Source organism: Mixophyes fleayi, chromosome 1, assembly GCF_038048845.1.
Source record: "Mixophyes fleayi isolate aMixFle1 chromosome 1, aMixFle1.hap1, whole genome shotgun sequence".
NCBI classification, from domain to species: Eukaryota; Metazoa; Chordata; class Amphibia; order Anura; family Limnodynastidae; genus Mixophyes; species Mixophyes fleayi.
The window spans coordinates 349,834,215-349,859,416 of NC_134402.1; the positions used below are offsets into that span (position 1 = coordinate 349,834,215).

Genomic DNA, 25,202 nt, shown 5'->3' on the forward strand with positions numbered 1-25,202 from the left:
GACCCACTCAGTCAGGACTTTGTCACGACTACAGGGACAGTTGGGTGGTATGTCCCACTTCACATTGCTCTGCTCATGAAGGGGGAGGTGCATGCACCTAACAGTAGTGCATGCAGCATTGCTCATGTATTTAAAGGGGGATTGGAAGAGTTGGAGAGCTACCTAGCACTGTCTAAAATTATAGCCACGCCCCCATGCATGCTGGTCACGCCCACTGGTGGTGGGCCGTGGAAACCCCCCTCCTCAAATCCTGCGTTTGCCCCTGTCATCCTCCTCCTCCTCCTTTCAGCACAGTAATGCTAGCACACAGTGACAGGTCATTCACAGGCAAGCTACTCTTTGTATCGTTGCTTTCACTAAGAAACATACCGGTGTCAATCTGTTGGAAAAACTCGGGAATGTAATTTTCGGCATTTATCGACTGCACATTGCTGTACCATTACGTTTCATAGGGATTGTATCTTTTATGCTGCTATGTATTTGTGCCGCTGGTCTGCCAATTATTTTAGCCAGCCAGCTCTCTGCAGCCTTTAGCCACAATTGGACTGTAAACGACTTTCAATAAATGTTAATATGAATAGTAATGTAGGAACAAAAGCAGCTCAAAATCACAATTTTACATATTTTCACAACTTTTTATTAAATCCTGACCCAAAACCAAAACAAGTGAGGATTTTTGGGCAAAATCAGAACCAAAGGTTCAGACAGGGATTCAGAGCTTTCAAGAGGTGCACTTGGGAGGTATCTCTTAGTACTAAATGAGTTGTTCAAGAAAATTATATATACAGGACCTGAGTCATTCAGGCAAAAAAGGAGTAAATGTTCTCTGGGACAAACCATGTTATAATGAAAGGGGTGCAAATCAGTTTATTATTTTGCACATAAGTTAAATACTGGCTGTTTTTTCATCTAGCACACAAATACTTGATAGCTTTATTATTATTATGAAATTTAAAATTGATCTAGGACATGTCCTACCCCAACTATGAATCTGTCCCGACATTTTAAATTTATCTCCCCCTCTAATGTAACATGGTTTTGCCCAGGTGCAAATGTTACTCCTTTTTTATGCTTTGCTCTCCTTAATGACTCAGGTCCACAGTGTATGTATATATATATATATATATATATATATATATATATATATATATATATATATTATATATATATATGCATATATAGTACATATACACTTAATGTACTTATTGCTTCTATTTACAATGGTAAGCCTTGAAGCAATAAATGCTTAAGAGAATAATAAAGGTGTGTATTAATAGAAATGTTGCCATACATTTCTCAAGAGTCTTCCCAGAGTTCTAAGAAACATATCCCTTTATTAGTCTATTTATTAGTCTCTTAACCTTTTATTGCTTTAAAGGCTTACCATTTTTAAATAGAATCACTAACATGGCCAGGGGTTCTCTTGAGCATTTTAAAACTCCCTTGTCCAGATTCCAGTAATACCATCTGATCAGCTTAAGGACCTAATTAAATTACGGTCATTTACAGTAGATGACCTATTTGAAAATATGATGCTCAAGTCCAGTACATTTCAGGTGACTATACAAGTGATTGGCATTCTATTGTGTTTGTGGCAACAGGCAAGTAGCTGAATGAAATACTCAAAGATTGAACCATAATTTGCAGTTCCGCAAGACGACCTGTTCTGCAGCAAGACCCAATTCAAGTAAAATTTTGCTGTAACTTTGCTCATCTCTAGTTGTAAAGATGTGTTTAGTGTTTCCACCACACATGTATCCCTGAATATCTGCAAACCTGTAACTATAGATTCACACAGTGGTGTTTCAGACGACCAGAAGTAGGCTTGGGCCAGGGGAGGAACATAACATTGCCTGGACCCATACCAAATTTTGGGTATGTGTTCAGTGATGCCGTTGTATCTGCTCTGACTTCTTCAGAGTATGCACGAGTCTGGTGCATGCATAGAACCAGCATGTGCTCAAAAGAGCTGTCTGCTTTGCTCTTTTGAGTAAAGGACAGGGGCCTTGGGGTGGAGGAGGGAGCCTTGGTGGTGGTGGGGGGGCTGTAGAAGTCCCACCCCCGCAGTATCCACTGGCTTATACTTTGAAATCCACATGGCAGAAAATTAGTAGAATTTGTGCAAATTCAAAAGCAATACAGGTTAATACATTGAGGTGAAAATACATTTGTTACATTAAGCAATATGCATGACGTGAGAAGCTGAATTAGGATTTCTGTAGCCTCCCTTTGCTGTACATCAAAGCCTTTCTTCAGCAGCAAGAATAGGTTCTATTTTGAAAGCTCTGTTGATCCAGACAGAGATCATGTAGGCCAGCTGTGCTGGGTATCATTTGCTTTAGTGACACTTATCATTTTAATATATCTGAAGATTATTTTTTCTCTTTTACCGCTGATGGAGGTTTATGCAGCTTTGGAAAATGTCCTTCTTTAAATCTTTTTTTTAAAAAAATGCATCCTAAAGAAATAAAGAATAAAAAGGCTCACACGATCGCTGTCAAAAAGTCAGATTTTCTGTTCTCCACAAAACAGCACTTTGATTTATTGAGAAAGGGATTACTTCTTTTAATAGAACAAAGTGTGCTCTTTAATCCAAAGGTTCTCAATAATTGCACCTTCACCCATCTTGTAAAGTGTGAACAGTAGGGTGAGACATTTTCAGCTTTGTTTCTTCAGGTTCTTACTTTAAACCTATGTTCTAGACGGTTTACATTCTTCAGTGGGGAAAAAAAATGTTCCTGTATATATGTCGAAAACAGTATAACAGAACAGGGAAGTCACAGTCAGGGCCGGATTAAGGGAATGGAAGCCCCTGGGCTAAGGGGGCCTCCATTCCCCCGTGAGGACCCCCTTCCCCGTGATCCGAGCTGCCCGCCCCCCCGCCCTGCCCCGGCAATTACCTCCTTCTCCGGCGCGCTGTACGCTCTTTACTGAGGAGATCTTGTGAGAGTGAGACTCACGAGATCTCCTCAGTAAGGAGACTACAGCTCGCCGTAGAAGGACCGCAGTGAAAGTGCTCAGCAGCACTGATCTAGCCGGGGCGCCCCCGCCCCCGTACCGATTAATACTGCTGCTGAGCACTTTCAAGGGCCCCCTGGATGCCATAGGCCCCTGGGCTATAGCCCAGTTAGCCCTATGGTTAATCCGGCCCTGGTCACAGTGTGCAGTGTTCAGAGTTAGGTTTCACAGCAGAAGTGTAGATATGCGACTTTATGCTCCCTTTTTAGGATATTTTATTATTCCATTTAATGCACTATTTTAAATGGAGTTCAACACAGACAGAATCAGTGTATTAGTTATTGGACATATTTATTTGTGGTCTATAAAAGAAAACTACAGGAGTCATTGGGCAGCACTTTATCTTTTACCCCCAATACTAAACTATAATAGAACCCATTAAGTAAAATGTATTTTAGTATAACAGAAGACAGCATTGTAGGTAGCACAGTGTAAAGCATTATCAGAATCTTTCTTTTCTTTTGTTGTCAGTCTCAAACCCAGGTGTTAGATTTATGAAATATGTTAATATAGTTTGATTTATATATGAATTTTTCATATGGCTTTATATTTTTTGTATCAGGATTAGCATTACATATATTTCAGTTGGGTCTGTATCAAATTTCAGCATCTGATAAATGGAGTTGGAGGTTTAGAATTTAATATGTGATAATGTTTCTGAGAGAAAAGCAGTAAAGTCAAAGATATAGGTCCAATGCTGTTTAAGGGTACGTTGGCCTTTCATTAAATGGCACTGTTCACAATTGGAATGTTACTTGACATATTGTTTTTAAGATGTCATTCGGCTTGTGTTGTTGAATTACCTCCTGCCTTTCTACTTTACAACATTTAGCTCACTGGTATCCCCATGGTATCCCCATGTATCTTTCTGTAGATAGGTATCTGTTGTTCTCACATCGCCGATAAGATTTGGCACCACTCTCCCACTCCCAAATCCTGGTTCTTGAAACAGTTTGCCTTATTATAGGTCCACCCATGTAGATAACACAATACAACCAATGAAAGAGCAATCAGCTTCTAGCACAAAGAATCATATCTCCTGCATTGAAGTAAAAGTAGCCGTTTGTAAGTATACCAGTTTCATCCTGAAATAGAACAGTTGCCATTGGGTACAATGGATGTTAATGCGTTATGGCAGATGTAAGGAAAACTACTGTAGACGCCACCTTGCTTGGTATGCAGGTCAACGAACAGAAAAAGCTTGACAAGGTTCCATGTTACATCTGAACACAATTCTGTTCCTTGCAGCTAGAAATGTCAGACGTGTCTGATGTATCTGAGTGGAGGTGAAGGTGATATTGTCACCTTTTCTGTGCTTAGCAATTACGAGTTAGGAAGCCTAAACTTAAATGATTTCTGCATTGCCATATTGTTCAGTCCTTGTGCTTCACACTATTTTGTTTCCCATTTGTTTCATACAGCAAAAGTTTATCTTAAAATGATTATGCCTAAACAAGACATTACTTGTGCACTGATTGTAAATAAGAGCAGTGAACTTTTACAATTGCACTAAAATGTACAATGTCATTTGACACATTACAAAACTCCATACCATGTGATCAGGTCCAAGTGATGAACTCTCAGACTATACTGCAAATGTTAACTCTTAACCTATGGTAAACAAATCTATGGTAAACTGCACTATGCTATTTTTATTTGAATATTATGACAATTGTGTACTGTGGAAATGATCTACAATGTACATCTTCTGCCAATCTGTGCCTGATTTAGATTTAAATATAAACCTGCAACTTATGTGCAAATGCAAAATTGTGTTCATATACTTACATTTCTACGACTGTAGTTTGAGTTAATATATGTGCAACCTCAAATCTAGCATATAGATAAGTCTGCCCAGAAATCTGCCATCATCATCAACTAGGAAAATGCAAAGAAATTAAAATTGAACACTGCTCTAAGGGATGTGACTAAACTTACATGGGAATGTCCTTGACTATCAAAGTGCAAGTCGACGCAAGTATAAGATAAGATCTGCTCAAAATATGTGTGCGAGTCGTCTGTATGTGCTATGCAACAAATTTTATACATTACGTAAAGTTGCATTTTATTTGGCAACATTTTTCTGCCCTATGTATAGAAAGCAGAGTATTGGTGTTGTCTAAACAAAACAAAACATATATTAGCAGTTTAGTTAAATGGTAAAGGATGGTTTGGGTACTCTTTTTTTTGTTTAATAAAAATGTTTGTAAAAATGTGTTTGTCTTTCTATAAGGTACATTTATGAAATTACATGCTCCAGGGCGCTTGTCATTTTTAATTTATCAGCGGTAGCCAGGGTTTGCTGGGACTTGTGGTTACCCAGATGTACCTAATGATTTTAAAATTTCAAACGATTACCCTGGCACCCACACCCAAAGGGGTACCTGGGAGGAGCCCCAGTGCTATTCAGTACATGGCTAGTTTGCCTTAGGAGGCCAGCATGGTTTTAGTTAGAGATGCTCAGGCTCGGTTTTCTGAAAACCGAGGCCACATGTACTTAGGGAATACGAGTAAGCTCACGAGCCGGCTCATTACTTTCACGCGTCCTCGGATGTGAATCGAGGCAAAAATTTCATTGTTGCGTTGTCGGATCTCGCGGGTTTTGGATTCCATATGTACCTCCCTTCCCAGGAGATCCAGTGCCATTGCTCATACAGAAACAGGAGCGGTAGCAGTGTTCTTGTCACATGACAAAAATTGACTGGAAATGATTGGAACTTAATGTTATTGAGGTTAACAATAATGTAGGTATAAAAAAAGAGCCAAATTATGTGATTTTAAAAATAAATAAATAGGGATTTTAGAAAAAAATCGGGATCCAAAACCAAAACACGCGAGGGCGGTTTTGCCAAAACCAAAACCAAAACACGAAGTTAATCCAGATCCAAAACCAAAACCAAAACACAGAGCTCAGTGACCATATCTAGTTTTAGTAGGCACAATACCACTAGGAATTCCTCCAATGCTGACCAGGCTGTGGCTGGATTTACACACTGTACCTCTCCCTGTAATATTGTGACCATCCCATCCTGACATAGCCTGTTGCTGATTGCTGCTTTTATGAGGGTCCTTGTGCTCTTTGTCCAACTACTTCAGTGGTAAGCAGACCAGGGATCAGATTTTAGAATTAATGATTTTCAATATGAGCCGTAGAATTACCACAAGGGACCAGTGCATTCAAAACAATAAAGCTGATTTAGATAGTCATGGTATAGTATTTCAATACAGAATTGTAACTCAGGAATGGTGCGATGCATTAAAATTGTGACATGTCATTTGTAAATGTAATGCTTGCTACATTTGTACCTTCTTATTAAATTCAATAGCCATTAAAACTGCCAGTATAACTGTCCTAATATGGAAATATTGTTGTAAAGTCAGTAATTGATCCCCTTGGCTATCTAGTTCTTTTGCAAGGATTTGTTAAATGTGTATACTCCAGACAAATATTTTCTCTCACTAAAGTCCTGCATAGGTTGAACACACACAGAGCTACAATAACTATATCTCCCTAATGTTGGAGAGGTCCGCAGACATGGGACCCTCTTCAACGTATTTTGATAATCTCCTGCTCTGGGAAAATAGTAGCCGCTCTGCAATGGAATGTATTAAATGATCAGTTGCAGCTACTTCCATTATAATTTTTGTTAGGTTAGGTTAGAGTCTCTAATAAGGCAATTTGTTTCGTTAATCATATTCTGACAGTGGCAGGTTGCCTTACTGCCGTTAGGAAATAGAAAAGAGAGTGCAACTGTAACCTTAAGATCTCTGGAAGGCAGCTGTAAGAAGAGTTATCCAGATTCTTAAAGCATACAATAAAACATAAAATCAAGAAGCACTGAATCACCAGATCAGTCTATGAGAGAACCTCAGCTTCCATAGCAATAATGAAAAAATTGTGAAGCAAATGTATAAACAAAGAAAAGTAACACAGTTCGATATATCAGAGTTCAAAGTGCTTGTAAGTGTCATACATATCACTTGCCAATCTTTAATACAACATCTTGCTTACATATCTCCCTCTTTTATATATATTGACACAAATGTGGAGGGAGGATTCAAGTGGAACTACAATACCAAGATCTGCACTTACTAGCACATTGAACTCTGGTATATCGAACTGTGTCATCTTTTCTTTGTTTATACATCTGCTTTACAATTTTTTCATTATTGCTATAGATGCCGAGGTTCTCAAACTACATCACTTTTCTTTATTTAAAACAACAAACATTTGGATTCCAATTTGTGGTTTTTGGATACAACATTCAGGATGGGACATTTTCCAGATACAATTTTTACAATTTTTTAATGATTGCTATAGATGCTGAGGTTCTCTCATAGGGGCATATTTAAGAATTACCACATTTTTTTAATACAATTCCTTTCAATCCTTATCGCAAAGATGAGGATTGAAAGATTGTGTGTATTTATTAAAAAACATCAACAGAAACAGCAGTCTCCTATCTTTTCTATGGTCACTATCGAAAAATGACCACCTGTGCAATAGTGACCGGAGGGGAGCAGTAAGATGTGGTGAGGGATCTGAAGATCCCTCTATCACAGTGCTCTACCATTGAGCAGAGCTGCAAGATTACACCTACGGTAATGTACACCAGCCTGAGTACATTACCATATTTGTATATACCTTTTCATTACTTGTTAATTTGCGGAAAATAGAAGTCCCCATAGACATTTATGGGGACTGCTAGGGATTTTGATAAAAAATGCAAACCAGCAGATATCTACGATATTTGATGTGATGCTCTGTTGATACAGTTGGACCATACTTATATTTGCATCTATTTCCTGAAAATGGCAGTTTTCAGGGAAATTTAATGAAAATACGGAAAAATAAATAGGCCACATAGACTGATCTGGTAATTTAGCACTGCTTGATTTTATGTTTTATTGCTTAAGTGCTGTGTAGTTGAAAAAAAGGGTCACCCTTCACCATCCTGGATCTGCACAGGAAAATCATAGATGTGACACGATTGGAACAACTAAGTGCTAGTTTGAATGATAGACCGGATTTATTCCGAGCCATTTGGGACTCATATATCTTGCAATAGCCTTAGGAATGTGGACCCGTTTCCTGATATTAAAAACAGTGGAAATGTGATACGTCATAAAAAACACCCTTATATACTTTAATTGTGACAATTCTATCAGTCTTTTATATAAAACAGGTTCATCCTATCATCACTTCCTTTTCTTTTGCTTTGTTTTCCGCTTTGAAGCTTCTTATAATCAGTTTGAAGCGATGCGCTGCCAGACATCACTGCAATGTCCTGCTACATTACCTTGCAGGAAAATGAGCGAAGATACATTGCGGCAGAATGCCTTCCAGCACATTGCTCCGAATTTGGCAGGCTGTGAGGTTGTTTACCAGTGAAATCACACCATAGACATTGTGTTTGTTTTTGACTTTTAACTTGTTTATTAAATTCAATAATATACAAATAAAGAAAATTAGCTGGCACAAAGATAGGCTAATAGTGAAATAATGTTCAGAAAGGCAAATACTTTAAGGGCTTTGGTCATTAAGGAGAGCAAAGCAGAAAAAAGGATTAACTTTGCACCTGGGTAAAACCATGTTGCATTGGAGGGGAAAGTAAATTTAAAATCTGTGGACACATTTATAATTGGGATATGGCATGTCCTAGATCAACTTTAAATTTCGGTGTAAAAATAAAACTATCAAGTATTCATGTGCTACATGAACAAAAAGCCAGTATTTAACTTACGTATAAAAACAATAAAGTAATTTGCTACCCTTTCATTGTAACATGGTTTTTCCAGGAGCAAACTTACTCCTTTTTTGTGCTTTGCTCTCCTTAATGACACAGGCCCATAGTGTTCAGTCATTCTCAAGTTTGAATAACGAAATATGTTTTTACGAAGAACAAGATATAAGATAAATATGGATTTGTATTTTAGGAAGCAGAGATTCTGAATACTGCCATTCTCACCGGGAAGACTGTAGCAGTTCCTGTTAAGGCTGTGGCTGTAGACAGCAGTGGCTCAGTGACCGATGTTACTGAAGTTGTGGAATGCAGATCAACTGATGAAGATGTACTAAAGGTATTGTCATTCTTAAACTGTATTCTGGTGTTAAAGCAAACAGAATAAGAGCATTAGTTTTGACTGTATTCAGCTTCCCAAACAAGGATTTAAATGTTGGTAATGTAAAAAAAAGATGTTTGTTTACAGGTTAATTCATTTTATTTTTGTTTTCTCTCACAATATTTGTTAATTTGGCAGTGCATTGTCATGACTTTACACAAGGAAAAAACATGCAGAAGAACAGTCTCTATTAAGAAATATGGGTTTTATAATATATATCTTGTGTTATATATAGATACATAGGAGTTCAATGAGCAGTAAACAAATACAGACCCAGAACACAGAATGACACCATCACTGGTGTTCCACGTAGTGTAAAAATGTTTTCACATGTATAATAAATATACATGGATTTCAATAAACTGAAAGGATGGAATCTTCCATGTTGTTAAAATGAAAAGTGCCTATTGTTTATATTTAAATCCTGCCTAGTAGAATAGTGGGACTTTAACCCATGAGATCATATTGATTCCCTAATTGTGGCCTCCTGTACTTAGGAGTTTTACCAGTCCACATCACTAGCCATGGGCACGAGACTGCAGGCTATTATATTTACAATATACAGTTATTGAGCCAGTGTGGAAAGTTGGATGAAATAATTCGTTTCATATAAGTGTATTTGACACTACAACTAGTTTTACAGGAGAATCATATGACTACCCTGTGTTGTTCTTAACGGTTAGATGTTCCGCTACATGTTGGTCTAGACCCTCCCTCTTCATGTCAACTGGAGTTGGCTTTGATTAAGTAGTCTTTGTCATCTTTAATATTCTAATGTTCTAATGCTCTGAATACAAGTTGATCTAGCTTCACCCAGTACAAGGCTGGTTTTACACTAGGAACTGTAAGCTATGCCCAGGGGTGTGAGGCTTTGAGATGCAACCCACTGGTGTCGCTTTCCCCAGACCCCTACTCTAACTACTCATCTGATTGCCTTCCCCAGCTCTAGAGTGCTTATTTCCTAACCTATTCCTGAGCAGTTAGTGACAATTATAGTATGTAGAGATAGAGACAACTGTGAATTGTTTTTATTCATGAATAATTAGGTCAAAAATGATCTATGGATTAAATCAATTCACAATTGTTTCTATCACCATCCTCCGATATTCTACAACAGTCATGGCTGACCCATCTATCTCTGGCATCCCACTTATAGTGACACATGAATGAGGAGCCTGCTTTGAAATTAATTCACTCAATATACAAGCAGAAAGCAAGTGATGGACAAGGAAGTAGGGCTGGTGGCTGGAGATCAGATGGGGCCTAGAATGAGAAGGTCTGAGGTCACTGCCTCTGATATATGGAGGTCAGTGGAGAATGGAATATCTGGGAATATTGGAGGCACCTATGTATGGTGGCTTTGGAGACTTGAGGTTGCTGAATGTTGCTATAGGTGATGACAGTGGAAGGATGGAGTGACTGGAGGTTGGCAATGGAGTTTTGATATATTTTAGGACAATGTATGCTGTTATATGTTGGTGCTCTGGATGTTGGTATATGTGGGGGCATTGCTACTGATATATGTATGGGTAATTGAGGTTGGTAAGGTGGAGGTCACTGATATATATGTGGTATATGTGGGAGAGCTGGATTGGATGGTCTCCCCATTGGTACAATGTGAGGGACACTGGAGCTGTTATAATGTATTGGGGCACTGCTAGCATTGCGGTGGTATGGTATGGCTGATGTGGCTGGTCACAATGGGGGTTTAAAGTTTAGGAATGTATGGTCAATTGATAAGCAGTCACTGGGGAACCAAAGGTCTTATGTCTACAGACTCCAGAAAAGTTAATATGGCTCTAAAATTGGTTGCATTAGATGCTCAGACACTAGTCAAGCATGCCTAAAATTGTTTACATGTGATTCCCTACCTACATAGAAAACTCAAGGCAAAATGTTTCTTGGGCTGGCTTTTTTTAAACACCGATTTTAATAGCACAATGTAAGGTTTTGGTAAAATATCTAAGGCTATTAAAGCAGCAGATGATACAATAAAAAAATGAATTCTGTTTCTAAAAGCACTTTAGTGCATCTTCAAAAGTTACAAGTTCCTCTGCTAATTAAAAGGTCTCTGTCACAAAATGCTATTTCCACTCATATCACTGTAGACTTTTTCATTTTATGTGCACTTATTTTGAATAAAAGCACAGATTTACATTTGTACAGCATGCATGCTGCAATAACTCCCCCAGATTAATAATAAGCATATGGAAGTGTATTTCCTCGGTGTGAAAGTCTAATTAACAAAATGAATCAGACTACTGAAACTGTTGGTTAAGGTTGCCTCTAATAAGCCCTCAACCAGCTGTATCATCTATTTAATGGTGAAGGAAAAATAATGCTTTCTTTAATAAAACAATAAATAAATCAGTGACTGTTGTTTCTTTACTTTCATTGTAAGACTTAGCCTTACTGTCTATACAAATATGTTACTCAGGATAGAGCAGCAGAAAGACTTTTATAATGAAAGATATTACATATGCAGCAATCGGAGTCTCCAGAGCAATTATTCTTCTCATGGAAAGTGGTTGTTATCTATGTTTTAGAACACACCCATTTATATACTGCATGAAACATGTCTCTTTTATGTTTCACGCTGGCTTATGTCCCCTGTCCATATCTATAAGCACATTTTGCTTTTGTATAAGTTTTCCCAACATTGTCTGAAATGCAAGGTGGCATTGTAGCTCTATTTTGAGCCCTATCTGTGCTCAAAATTGCCTGTCTACTAACCTTTATTCCTATGGTGTAACCTGCTCATTTAATATACTTTCTAAAATAACTGTCCATAATGTGTTGAGTAATTTAAAAAAATTACATTTATTATGAGATCCTTTCCAGAGGCACCATCTCCATGCCAACTACATTTTTTGTCACTGGAAAACCACGATAATGCACTCAGAAAAATCTCTGGGACTGCTCTAAAATATACACCTCCAAGCATGTTTGTTTAACGCAGCTTTTGCTTGTTTAAATATCAAGCAAGCATAACCTTTTTTTATTCATATTTTTTACATTTTGGACTGCTGTAAAATAATTGTATACTTATTTATGTTAATGTCCCCCAGTGGTTGGGCTGGGGGCAAGGGGGGCATCTACCCCCTGGGGTAGATGCCCCTCAGGCTATAATTTGCCTGCCAGCCCCTGATGTCCCCTTCCAATATGTATATATCAATTTAAAGTTGATATTTGTGTGCTACATGAAAAAACAGTCAGTATTTAACTTATGTGCAAAACAGAAAACTAATTTGCACCCCTTGCATTGTAGCATTGTAACATGGTTTTGTACAGTATACTTAAATAAGATATTTCTTAATTTAAGATCCTTACTGAATCAGGCCCTAAGACTTTAAAATGGGATTCAAGGGTTGTAGAAGGTGTGTTTGTAGAGGCTTTCCCTGGTTAGTGGCAGACAGCAAAGCATACTTGCCTAATCTCCCTGAATATCTGGAAGACTTCCAAATCTCGAGTAGTTCTCCTGGACCCCTGGACATCAGGAATTTCTTCTTCTGATGACACAATCATAGCTTTTCGCCATAGTGGACGGGGACAAAATTATGTGATTTGCGGCACCACACCGCTTGCACTTACCTTTTGGCTTTTATTTTAAAAGTTGGCAAAGCCTCTCTCCCCTGCAAGAGTTTTGTTATAGGTGATGAAGAGGTTTCAATATTTGAGAGTCTATTCTATGATATGATACATACTATGCTATAAATTAATTGGAACTGATTTTTAGTATCCAAATGCTTTGATGCAGGTAGGTGGATTTATATGTCAATAAATACCCATGTATTAAAAAAAATCATAAAAACAAAAGTGACACATAACATAGTCACAATGTCCTCTTTCTACCATGACAAATTTAAGACATAAATAATATTTTAATCTAAAAATGGAAAAATTTAAAATAATGACATGAACCTATGATGGTGTTTGACTTTAAAAGTAATGCATTTCCTCTTCCCACCATCTCCATTTTCATGCACGTATGCAGGAGTAGGTGCTTCCTAATTTTACAGGTGCAGTTCCCAAAAGAAGAATATTTTGGACTCTTATTAGAGATGGTCACTGACCCCCGTGTTTTGGTTTTGGATTCAGTTTTGGATCTGGATTACCGTCGTGTTTTGGTTTTGGTTTTGGTTTTGAAAAACCGCCATTGCGTGTTTTGGTTTTGGTTTTGGTTTTGTTTGGTTTTGTTTTGCTATTTTGTTGGAAAATCCATGTTTTTGTGCCTAAAATAACCCAATTTAGTGCTCCAACTGTTTTAGAGATAAGTAATCTAATTGTTGAGGTATAAATCATCCAAAAAAACTGTTTAATTCTTCGTTGGTAGGCCTATTCTACACACAAAACAGATTGTCTTCCTCTCCATCTATGCATATTGGCAATGCAGCCATCGTCTTTGGATGTATATTACACCCTACACTTATAGTTAAATATGTAAAGAAATGAAAAAAGACAGTTTGGTTTCTGTCTCTCTAGGCCCCCCTCCACTTGTATAAAATACTAATAAATTCAGCCGTTATATACTGTACAATATAAATTGAAATAGACAAAGGCAGTTTGGTATCTGTCTGCATCAGATCCTCTCTCCACTAGGAGTAAAATAGAAAACTATTCAGCCGTTATATAATCTAGAATATAAATAGAAATTGAGAAAGGCAATTTGGTATCTGTCTGCATCATAATCATCAACATCATCATTAGCGCCCTAGTCGCCTACACAAATCTCCCCCTCATCCTCTTCTAATTCCAAAGTGGCATCCTTAATTTGGGTATCACCGGCTACACTCGGGCTATTAAGGCACACATCAGCAGAATGCTCACAATTAGACATCCCACTGTTGGATGGACTCTCCACAGGGATTGTTGTCATTTGTGAATCAGAGCAAATATTCTCCTGTAATGCCTCACTGTTATCTTGCAGCTCGGCTTTGACGCGTAACAGTAGTTGTGCACCAATTGTAGGCTGGGTAACTTTTTGGGATCTGCCACTAATAGCCAAAGGTGAAGGCCTCATTCTCTCTTTGCCACTGCGTGTGTAGAATGGCATGCTTGCAATTTTTTTTTTATCGTCACTTAACTTTTGCTCAGTTACACTTTTTTTTCGCTTCAATACAGTAAATTTTTTTGGGGTTTTTGTTTTTTGCACTAATTTGGAAACACTCTGTTGTTTGACATCGCCTTGGCCAGATGACGTACTGGGAACACTAACATCAGGACTGGTGACAGAACCTGGTTGCTCATTCAGATCATATGTGGACTGCTTTGAATCCATTCTGAGCGCAAACCACTGGGGAGTGCTAAAAATTATTTGGTAGATACTGCTCACAGATATGACTTTTGACAGCCAGAAATATTAATGCACAATTAGGGAGGACACCTCAAAAGCACTGAGGAGTGCTAAAAATGATTTAGTAGATACTGCTGACAGATATGACATTTGACAGCCAGAAATATTAATGCACAATTAGGGAGGACACCCCAAAAGCACTGAGGAGTGCTAAAATGATTTAGTAGATACTGCTGACAGATATGACTTTTGACAGCCAGAAATATTAATGCACAATTAGGGAGGACACCCCAAAAGCACTGAGGAGTGCTAAAAATTATTTGGTAGATACTGCTGACAGATATGACTTTTGACAGCCAGAAATATTTATGCACAATTATGGGGGACACCCCAAAAGGGCTGGGGAGTGCCAAACATTAAGAAAAAATAATAAACCTCTATCCTCCTCTCTGCACTAGCGATTTTGGTTAGAGCAATTGCAAGAACAATATTGTATTCTCTGTCCCTGCTCTAATTAACCTATGACTACACCCTGCTCTCTCCCTCTGTCAAATGGCGATGGATTGCTGTGGAGGCGTGTATTTATAAAGTTGAAGTATCGCGAGAACCGAGCCCTGAGATCCGACGACGTCATGATGACGTTCGGCCTCGATTTGGATTCGGAACGGGCGGGAGAGTACCGAGCTGCTCAGCTCGGTACTCGGATACCCAAAGTTCGGTTGGGTTCGGTTCTCGGAGAACCGGACCCGCCCATCTCTAACTCTTATGCACAGCAGGTGGGCTGATAGGTGCATTGGCTCAAAACTTAATATGCTACATTTTCACATAGTTCACAGTTAGTAATTGACAATCATTGTCCTCTGGTTTTCAGAGTCCAATGTATCTACTGAAATCTGATGCATATTAAACAAAATACTTCAGTTCATCTAACTTTATCAGAGCTTGTACAACATAGACATGTTTAGAACCCCTACACTCAAGAGAACAAGCAAATTAAATTATTGGATACATTTCTTGAGTTGCACTAATTACATGAAAAATGGGAAAAGTAATTATCCACTTTGCCTAGTTTCTCCTATACAATGCCCAGAAAATAAATAAAATATTCACATGAATGCTACAAAAAGAAAGTCATCAAAATTTTGCACATTTTTTAAACAGGAAATCTAGACTGGTCATTACGATATGAAGTACTGTGAGTTATGAAGCGGTTAAAACCAAATCTGCATGAATATTCATCCCCACAGAGAATCTGAGGCAGTGAGGGGCAACATGAAGTAGCTGTAGGGCCGAAGTGCCAGCCTACAGACTTAAAAGGGGCCACACAGAAGGAGGGAGTGCACAATGTAACCCCCCCCCCTTCTCTGGGTATGTCACATGACCTTCCTGCACTATGTAGGGAGGTCATGTGACGCAGAAGTCGGCTTTCCTCGTTCTAGTACGATTGGGTACAGCCAGCTGGGGGGCCACAAGAGAATCGTCGGTGGGTTACAGATGGCCCACAGGCTGCCTGTAGCACACCACTGTTCTAAGGTGTTGCACTTACCAAAAGTACATATAAGTAAAATTTTAGGGCCATCTTATTCAATCTCTATTGATGTCATACCATTGTTCACTTGCACTAAGTTCCTTAGCAAAAATTTTGTTCATACAAGCCAGATTAAATATATATTGGGACTGTTAACTACATTTTATATATATTAATTTGTTGCCATAACTATTTGTAAAACTAAAAATACTTTGCGCCTCTAGAGACCATATTTTAGCGGTGCAGCGGCTACACACAGTATAGTGCCTGTAGATACCACTTTCAGTATGGTGACCCAATTTGTTTCAAATAATAGAGGAAAATTTTAAGAAGTAAACCATATTTGCATTCATATATACTCAACAATCAGTTTAAGTGAGATATGAGGGATTTGTACTTTTACTTTTTGTGAACTTGAATTTCATAACTTTTATAAATGCTGATGTAAGTGTTGATGTCGTTGGGGATGTTGCGTGATGTTGGTGATCAGAAATGTAATCATGTTTGAAATGTTCTATGTGATGTCATCAGTGACTTCATTAGCGATCTCTTTGTATTGATTTTATGAAGTGAGTCATCAGAAAATCCTGGGAGGTAGGACCACTTTAAATTGTTTGCAAGCTTACATGCCAGATTTTCTGTGGTTTTAAGCTTTTTTCAAAACCTTAACTTTTTCTTTTAAAAAAGAACATTGTCTCTACATTAACTAGTTAAGGCTTTCAGAATGCGGCCTTATATGCAGGGAGTTTGAATTGGAGTAATTGCTCTCTGATTGGCTGCGGTAAAAAGTATTGAGAATGTATGTTACATAGTGTTAATATTAGAGGTGAGTTGCTCCCTCTAGTGGTCTGTATTTTTTTTATCCATTTATACTCACTGCTCATAGTCATACTTAGTGGTCTATTTACTATTGTTAAGCAATACGAAAAAAATCCTAGCACTGCTTATCATAGCCCCTTGATTATGAATTTAGCACATCTTTGCATTTTTCCATCTTCTATATGAGATAATGTCCTTAATATATCTGTGAAGGATACAAATGTTGGATTTTTGTTAAAGTCATTGCTAGTGTATTTCTAGTGCTTGTGTTTAAATTTAAAGTTATATGATTTGTTTTCTTCAAAATGTAATTATATGGTAAATGTTGACAATCAAGAATACCAAGTGCAGTGGTCCACATTTTATTTGTGCTTGAACATCAGTATGCTCCATGAGAACACAGATGTCTATGTCAAATTTTCCCAAGTGGAAAATTTGATACAGATGATGACAAAGTGGGCAAAAAATAGGTGATATGGTGTTTGAGCCAAGTACCCTGTGTCACACTTCAATATAAAGTACATGAATACTATTATTTCATGCAACCAGCCAGGAGACTTAGCAACAGCATGGTGTACCTAGCCTAATAGGGCGTCACATAGTGAAGGTGAATATTAAAAGATCAGGACACATCCAGTCAAGTGATGCTCACGTCGGCCCGATACAGCCCACTACCACCAAGCTTCCTTGTCTGTTGAGTGATTGAACCAGGGTTACTCCTCCTCATTAAGTAATGTGACAGTGCTGCTGTTGTCCAATGTGTAACCCTAGTGACTAGTTAGGATCCAGCTGCATCATGCCACATCATGTAATATACGACACTCACCACCAGGGCAATGTTAGTCTGTCGGCAGGACCTAGAGACATGAAATCAGTGAATTCACCGCTGTTGGAGGTAAAAAATCTATGGAGCATTTTGTTGGCAACATTTGTGCCAGAAAGTTGGCCATAAAATGTGCCCTGCTTTTTGACATTGCAACGTTTTACATGAAAACATAATACAATTTATAAAATGTATAAATATATTTCAAAATGTTTATCAGTTTAGTGGACTACAAATTCAATATTAATATAACCTGTATATCTATCCAGTCAGTAGTGTATAGACAACCTCATATTTGTAAAATTCAAGCTATGTTAATAATTGTATTGCTCTGTAAAATGTTGCTGCACATTGGTCTGGGACGTCTCTAATAAACCTTGATGTAGACTCTTAAGAGTAATGTAGCTAACAGAATGTCTCTGCAGTGCTGCAAATTGTTGGGACTTTCATTTTATAAGACTATTGAAAGTGTGAGGAGAGCGGTGGCAGATGGCACAGCTTAGTTGGGCAATAAAGAATTGGACAAATGATTCAGGACTCATGCTTCAGCTCAATTAGCTGTGAAGATGTCTCTTTGTCATGGGAGTTTGAATCCCCATTCCTAGGAAGTAAAACTACAGTGGCTGCTTTTACCAATACATTAATAAAAATGTTTAATATCAATAATGCAAAAGAAAAATAAATTAAGCTATATATCAATCCAGAGCTATTTTGTTTTATAGGAAGCACACTTTTAGAGCATAACAAACATATCATGAATAAATTCAGTTTCATCTCAACACTGCAAATACAAAATAGGTACATTAAAAATGAATGTACAGTAGTTATTAGTGTGAACATATTAAACTGTTTATTAGAACATGGTACGTGGACTGATGGTTATTATAAAAATCACACATTTGGCAACACCTTTATTTAGTTTAATTCCCTAGGTAAAGATGAGTGGATTCAGTCTCACTTTGCAAATGAATTTCAGTCGTTGGCCCAATGGTTGTGTTTTTATCTCATCATTCTCTAGTTTGTTTTATATTGACTGGATCTATAACTTGATGCGGTTAAGACTGATTTTCATGGCATTTTGTCGTGATTTGTAAAGTCGTGTCTATGTTTGGTCCATAATATGTTTTATACCAAACATCAGGTGCAATGCAGCAACAACCAGATCTGCCTTGCCTTCAAACTTGTAGTGTTAGTAGGATGTTTTATGTTTACTGATGATTGGCACTGTTATACCGCTTTCATACTGCCGCCCCGGCAATATCCCGGGATTTTGGTGCAGCATGAATGGGGTGTTATTGAGATTCTTACAGTTTGCCTTTTTTTCATAGCTTATCTCATGTACTGTAATAAGAAGAATGATTTTGCTTGAAGTTTACTTATTGTAAAATATAGATGTGACCCATAGTCCCTGTTATTTCTATGACAAGTGTAATCAATTGATTGTAGTTAACTCTTTTTAAAAAGATCTAATACAAAACATCTTATTGTTGCAAATACAGCCTTAAATACCTTAATATTATGTTCACTCAACACCTGAGGATCCCTTGCTAAATAGCAGATGTAAACAATTAAAATAAATAAAGTCACCACAGTGCTTAGTTTTCATATATTAGAGTTGTTTGTTTGATTTTTGGCGCGGAGGGAAGGGAATGGTGCACACCCTGTATGGTAATGATTAATCTCATTGTCATACTTGTGAGATGTAGCTCTGCCCCATCTCCTCCGGTGCAATCCCTTCCCCTTGTCAGCTGGCCTTGTTGAGAAGAACATTGGGGTGAAACTTTGGGGGAGGGGATGCTCAATTATTTCTTCTATTTTTGCCGTAGTGCATACAAGGTGCCATAACTAAAGTAGTATGTACCATCCAGGGCCGGTGCTAGGGTCCACGGCGCCTTAGGCATTTTTAAAAATGCCCTCCTCTCCTTACCTTGTCTCACCACCGCCGCCTCTGTGCTCCGTTTCCTCCCCTCCACTCACTGACACTAGTAAGTGGAGGGGAGGAGACGGAGCAGAGAGGCGGCGGTGGTGGCAAAATAGCCTCTTCCCCTCCTCCCCGTGCATCTGAATGCTGTGCGGCGGCCGTGACAGGTATGGTCAGCGGTCGCCGCACAGTTTTAAAGTATTTTAGAATTCTGTGGCGCCCTCCAGGCACCCTCCAGAGCCCGGTGCCCTAGGCAAGTGCCTAACCTTGCCTAATGGGAGTGCCGGGCCTGGTACCATCACCCAGGGCACAAAACTTGGGGGTCGCCGGCTGAGATGTGAGTGAGGAGTGACTCAAGACCAGTCTGTCACAGTGAGTTCTCTGAGCCACTTCTCACTCGGATTTTCATGGTGTCCCCAGCTTCACACTGTCCTGCTCAGAAAGGGGGGACCGCAAGCACGTTACAGTGGTGCCGAATACATTTCTTGTGTATTTAAAAGGGAAGGTTAAGGGTTGGAGATTGGCCTAGCACAGAGATGATCTACTCTTTTATGCTGACACAAAGATCAATAAGAAGCCACAATATGGAGAATGGACAAGGCCAAGGGAGGGAGGGGGAAGGCATCTGCTATTACTCCCACAAAAATTGAATTATTGGAATTGAACCAAGGTTCAATTCAATTCAAATGTCTTTTGTCTCAGTCATGAAAAGGAGTGTGCAGGCCCCAAATCTTTGTATCTATGATATAAAATACAAATGAAGACATATCAAACAATCAAACAGCACCTCATGCCACCAGGTTGCTTATTTCCGCAGTTTACCCATCCCCATTGCAGAGGTGGGTCCTTAGGAGCTAGTAGCATCACAGCTCCTCTTCATGTCGCTCTGTCCCCACACATCGTATTTAAAAGCAGAGGCCTGAAGAGCATGATGGCATAGGAAACATGACAACAGTGGTGCAGGAAACTTGGCTTAGCCAAAAGTCTAGCTGGTTTCTCTCTTAAAGAAAAAATAATGTGATCTGTCATGAATTTGGATCACAACGAGGCAGTGTGACATGGTCTCAAACCATGTGTCATATGGTGGGATCATGTGACCTGGCAAGTCTGAATGCATTGCACAGAACACATTGTGCTAATCCCTACAGATTCACAATTATGCATGAGGTGAAATTCTTTCATAAATTGTCACATTGGCAGTTCGTATTATGTGAATGCTTTCTATTCTCTAGATGGTAAAATTTCAGTTTTAAAGTGGTGGACATTGTATGTATTAAATGGCTCACTATTGCACTTCAATCTGGAGATACAGAAACATAATGTACCTAACAGTACATGTCAAGCACATTTATACCATCATTGAAGAAAAGAACTATGTGCACCAGTAAGTGTGGATTCACAGTCTGTCAGCGACAGATACCACACAACTCTTTCCGTTTCTTGTTTTTACATAATTCATTTGTACTCAGATAAGTCTGCTTTGCTCGTTCTTTTTTAAGGTCAAGCAATACATTAGCAAGTAAGAAACACGTCTGCTACACCCCTAATACATTTGAGAATGTAACATCATGTCAGTATGTGTTTTTACTCTATCATCTCATAAACGCTATGTACTTCTTTCTTTTTCTATGGAATGGAATAAAGGATACGTTTATCATAATCGGTGATCCTCTTTCTATCTGTTGCTGTGCTGATTGCTATATTGTAGAACTAGTACAGACAGTTGGAGGCTGAAGCGCTTACGGTTTTGGAATTTAATCATATCTAAAATAGGTGTTGATTTTAATGAAGCCTACCAAATAAGCTCTACAGACAGGAGCAATGCGTATCTATTTACACTTTTCTGACCATGCGCAGAGGCCAATGAATGTGCAGTGAAGCCCCATTTGCAATTTTTGTTTCACTATAATAGTTACTTTAATTCTTAAGAAGAGCAGCGGCCACCGGACTGAAAAGACACACTCTTTGCTGGGCCCCCCGAGTGAATGAACACACATTGCTGGGCCCCCAGAGGGAATGGACACACATTGCTGGGCCCCCAGAGGGAATGGACACACATTGCTGGGCCCCCAGAGGGAATGGACACACATTGCTGGGCCCCCAGAGGTAATGGACACACATTGCTGGGCCCCCACAGTGAATGGACACACATCGCTGGGCCCCCACAGTGAATGGACACACAACGCTGGGTCCACACAGTGAATGGACACACAATGCTGAGCCCCCACAGTGAATGGGTACACTTGCTGGACGTCCTCACTGCCGATCCACAAAGCAACCAATATGGGCTGCTATGGCAGCACCCCTGAATACAGATACTCAGAAAATACGACTTTAGAGTCTTGATATCTCATTTGTTGCTAGGAGCGGTGTATGAACTTCATACAAGCAGGGACAGTTCTGAAAACTGTGAATTGAAAAAGATACAGTAACTTATAGCTTCTTCTTTTCTTTTTTTATCTCAATTTCACCCTGAAATTATGTATGAAAACTTTTAATTACAAAATGACTTGTGTTTTTTCTCTCTTAATAAGAAAAAATGGGCCCAGATGAGCCCTGGATAAAATGGCTTGAGCCATATTCCAAGTAGACCACATCACAAGTAAGCTATGGCTAAAATGATGCAGAGTAGTGTGATACCAAGTTGTTTGTTTTATCAACATAAACTGCAGTGAAATTCTGAACACAGGAGAGCAAATAATGTCTATATCAAAACACGGTACACTTAGCCTTAGGCCAGAAGCCATTAGAAGTAAATCATAACTGTTAGTACTTCTGGACCTTATATTCACATCTTGCGCAAAGTGACATCATTAATGGGGTAGAGCCACATCTGTACATGTTGGGCCTGGGGCCCCACTACCCACAGCCCCTAAACAAACATCACTTGTCCTCCCATCGCCCATGTCCTGTGATCGTTTTATATTTTTTCACTACTTTATTTTAAATATTTTTAATGTTTAGTCTAATCAGAAGAGATACAGTAGACTCCAGTACTTCTAACCTATCGATGACCCTAACAGATTACATCTAAGCTACAGTATTGGCAGGTAGTATTAAATACAGATTAAACCTATTCCTGGGTGGCCTGATAATGTCAGCCTGTGATATCATAGGATTGCCCAGCTTTCCTGCATTTGGCATATAATATTCCGTTTACACACTGTGTGCATTAATTACATGGAAAAGGAACCAATCGGCAAGTTTTCAAGTCCATACTCTGTACTGTCAGCTCGAAAGAAAGTGAACCATTGATGACAACTGCACAGTGCAAGGAAATAGACAATGACAAATATATTCATCTTATAAAATAGAATAAAACTTATATGTGCAGACTGCAGAAAAAGAATGGGTCTGAAATACATGATAAACAAGTTGTGTTCTTATGATAACATTAGATAGGTCAAGATCAATTTTTAAAGGCAGGTTAACCTTAAATCTTTCCTAACAAAACATTATTGAACTATTGAGGCGATTAATAGTTTAATGGATGAGATGGCTCATCCAAACTGGAGCAAACAGTCCAAAAAAATGGAATATAATTCTTAATTTGAATGAAGAAAAATGATATTGAGCAATCAAATTAATGCTATTATGTTATTATAATACGAGTATTTGTGAGAAAGGGAGAGAGAGGAGCAAATGACTGCTTTAAATATTAAAAGGATATTCATCAATTCATTTGACCTGGTGATTGCAAACTGAAAACAACATTGTCTGCAGTATAACAAAGACACAAATTGACATTCAACAGTGAAATATGAACGATGGGCCTGATTCATTAAGGATCTTAAATGAAGAGGATTCTTATTTCACTCTCCTGGACAAAACCATGTTACATTGCAAGGGGTGCAAATGAGTGTTCTGTTTTGCACATAAGTTAAATACTGACTGTTTTTTCATGTAGCACACAAATACTTGATAGCTTATTTGTACACTGAAATTTAAAGTTGATATGTGTGTGCTACATGAAAAAACAGGCAGTATTTAACTTATGTGCAAAAGAGAACACTCATTTGAACCCCTTGCAATGTAACATGGTTTTGTCCAGGAGACTGAAATAAGAATCCTCTTCATTTAAGATCCTTAATGAATCAGGCCCTATATGACTATTGTTTACCTTCTGGTGCCACCATGAATAATTTAATAAATAAATCAATAAATAATAATAAATAAATACTTAACTACTATTTTCTTTTCTTGATCTGCCGCAATTCATTGTATTAAAATAAAAATCCCCAAATTAGTTAAACTTTGGCACGTCTGTCTACTTAATAAATGAGCAGCCAATCAGGAGTGGTCTCTCATTGTAGCTCCAAACACTTTAATAATAGTAAATAAAAACATACACATTTATATGGATTTTCATTTCTTCTGACAAGTGCCAGCATGCCCACGGCTGCCAGCGGCTATCATTTTGAAGCTTGTCGCAGACAGGTGCTTTCTCATTCATTCCGTCGTAATTGTGCGTCATTCAACATCAGTCATCCTGCTGCTACTGTTGGCTGGCTCGAGTAGTGGACCCGAAGTAAAGTGGGTGGCGAGGGTTTGGGAAATCTAAAACTCCTAACTCAATTATTCTCTGCTTATGTTTGCTACTTTATTCCAAAACCATAATAAGGAAGAATAAGATGAATGAGTGGTCGGAATAAATGTCATGATGTATAAGTAATTAATAAATACTATTCGATAGAAAGGTCAAGGTGACAGGTGTAATATTACTGCCTGAAGATTCAGCATTTGCTTGTAGCACCTCAGTTGAAAAACCTGAATCTTCATAAATCCAATTGGATGGCAGCCAAGTAAAACACTGAAGACAGCGCTTTCTGCTTCTTCTTTTATTGCAGCAGTTATTGGTTACAAGTAACAATCAGGCATCAGTGGATTGCCATTTGTGTTACTAGTCCGACTGGCCCTGATCCAGGACTTCACATTTTCCATGATTTACTGCATCACTGTGTAAATGCAGAGTTCTATAGTTAAATGATTTGGAGTTCTGTAATTAAATAATCTGGAAATCTGGAGTTGTGGCATGGGCTGATAAGAGTCCCTTTGACGTTTAAGATGTGAACTGTTGCCCTGCTATCTTTAATATTATCCATCTAAAAGGTTTCACAACTCGAAGGAATCATTGTCAAAAACATTTTTTTCAACCATACTTGCAACAGTGATTAGGCTTTAAATCAATATGCAGCAAACGTGAGAGGTTTTCTGGTAAACAAGTTATTTTTATTACTATCCTTTTTACTCATCATCTATTCAACATTAATGCAATGAACCCAACGTTTGTCAAAACTATCCTACAGTATGTTTTTTTCTCTTCTATTATAAGGGGCTTTTGGTGAGACAGGACAGTTAATTGACAGTCTTACCCATTTGGCAATTTAAACTTTTCCAAGATTTAAGCTTGGAAGATTAAGCTCAGTGAGCTCAGGTATTGTACACCTGACCTTATGTGCAAATGTGGTATAAGGCAAATGTTTAAGTTCTATTATCATAGCAAACTTTTATATGAATACTGGATACCACAATAACACATTGCTTCACACACTGCAAACATTCTTATTTCTCACTCATTATTTGCTGGGTTTTGCAAAGTTTGATGATAGCAGCCTATAGTCCTTCGCCAACAATTTTATTAAATATGTAACACTGAACATTAATGGGAGGGAACATT

The 25,202-nt window shown here is 38.3% G+C and overlaps 1 protein-coding gene across 1 annotated transcript in view; it reads left to right on the plus strand.

The window, feature by feature from the left end:
- TMEM132D (transmembrane protein 132D) overlaps positions 1 to 25,202 on the plus strand; it is a 779,572-nt gene that overhangs the window by 611,704 nt on the left and 142,666 nt on the right. Inside the window, exon 5 of the mRNA XM_075176771.1 lies at positions 8,956 to 9,099. Coding sequence (XP_075032872.1) covers positions 8,956 to 9,099 — 144 coding nt within the window. The remainder of the gene's footprint in view (positions 1 to 8,955; positions 9,100 to 25,202) is intronic.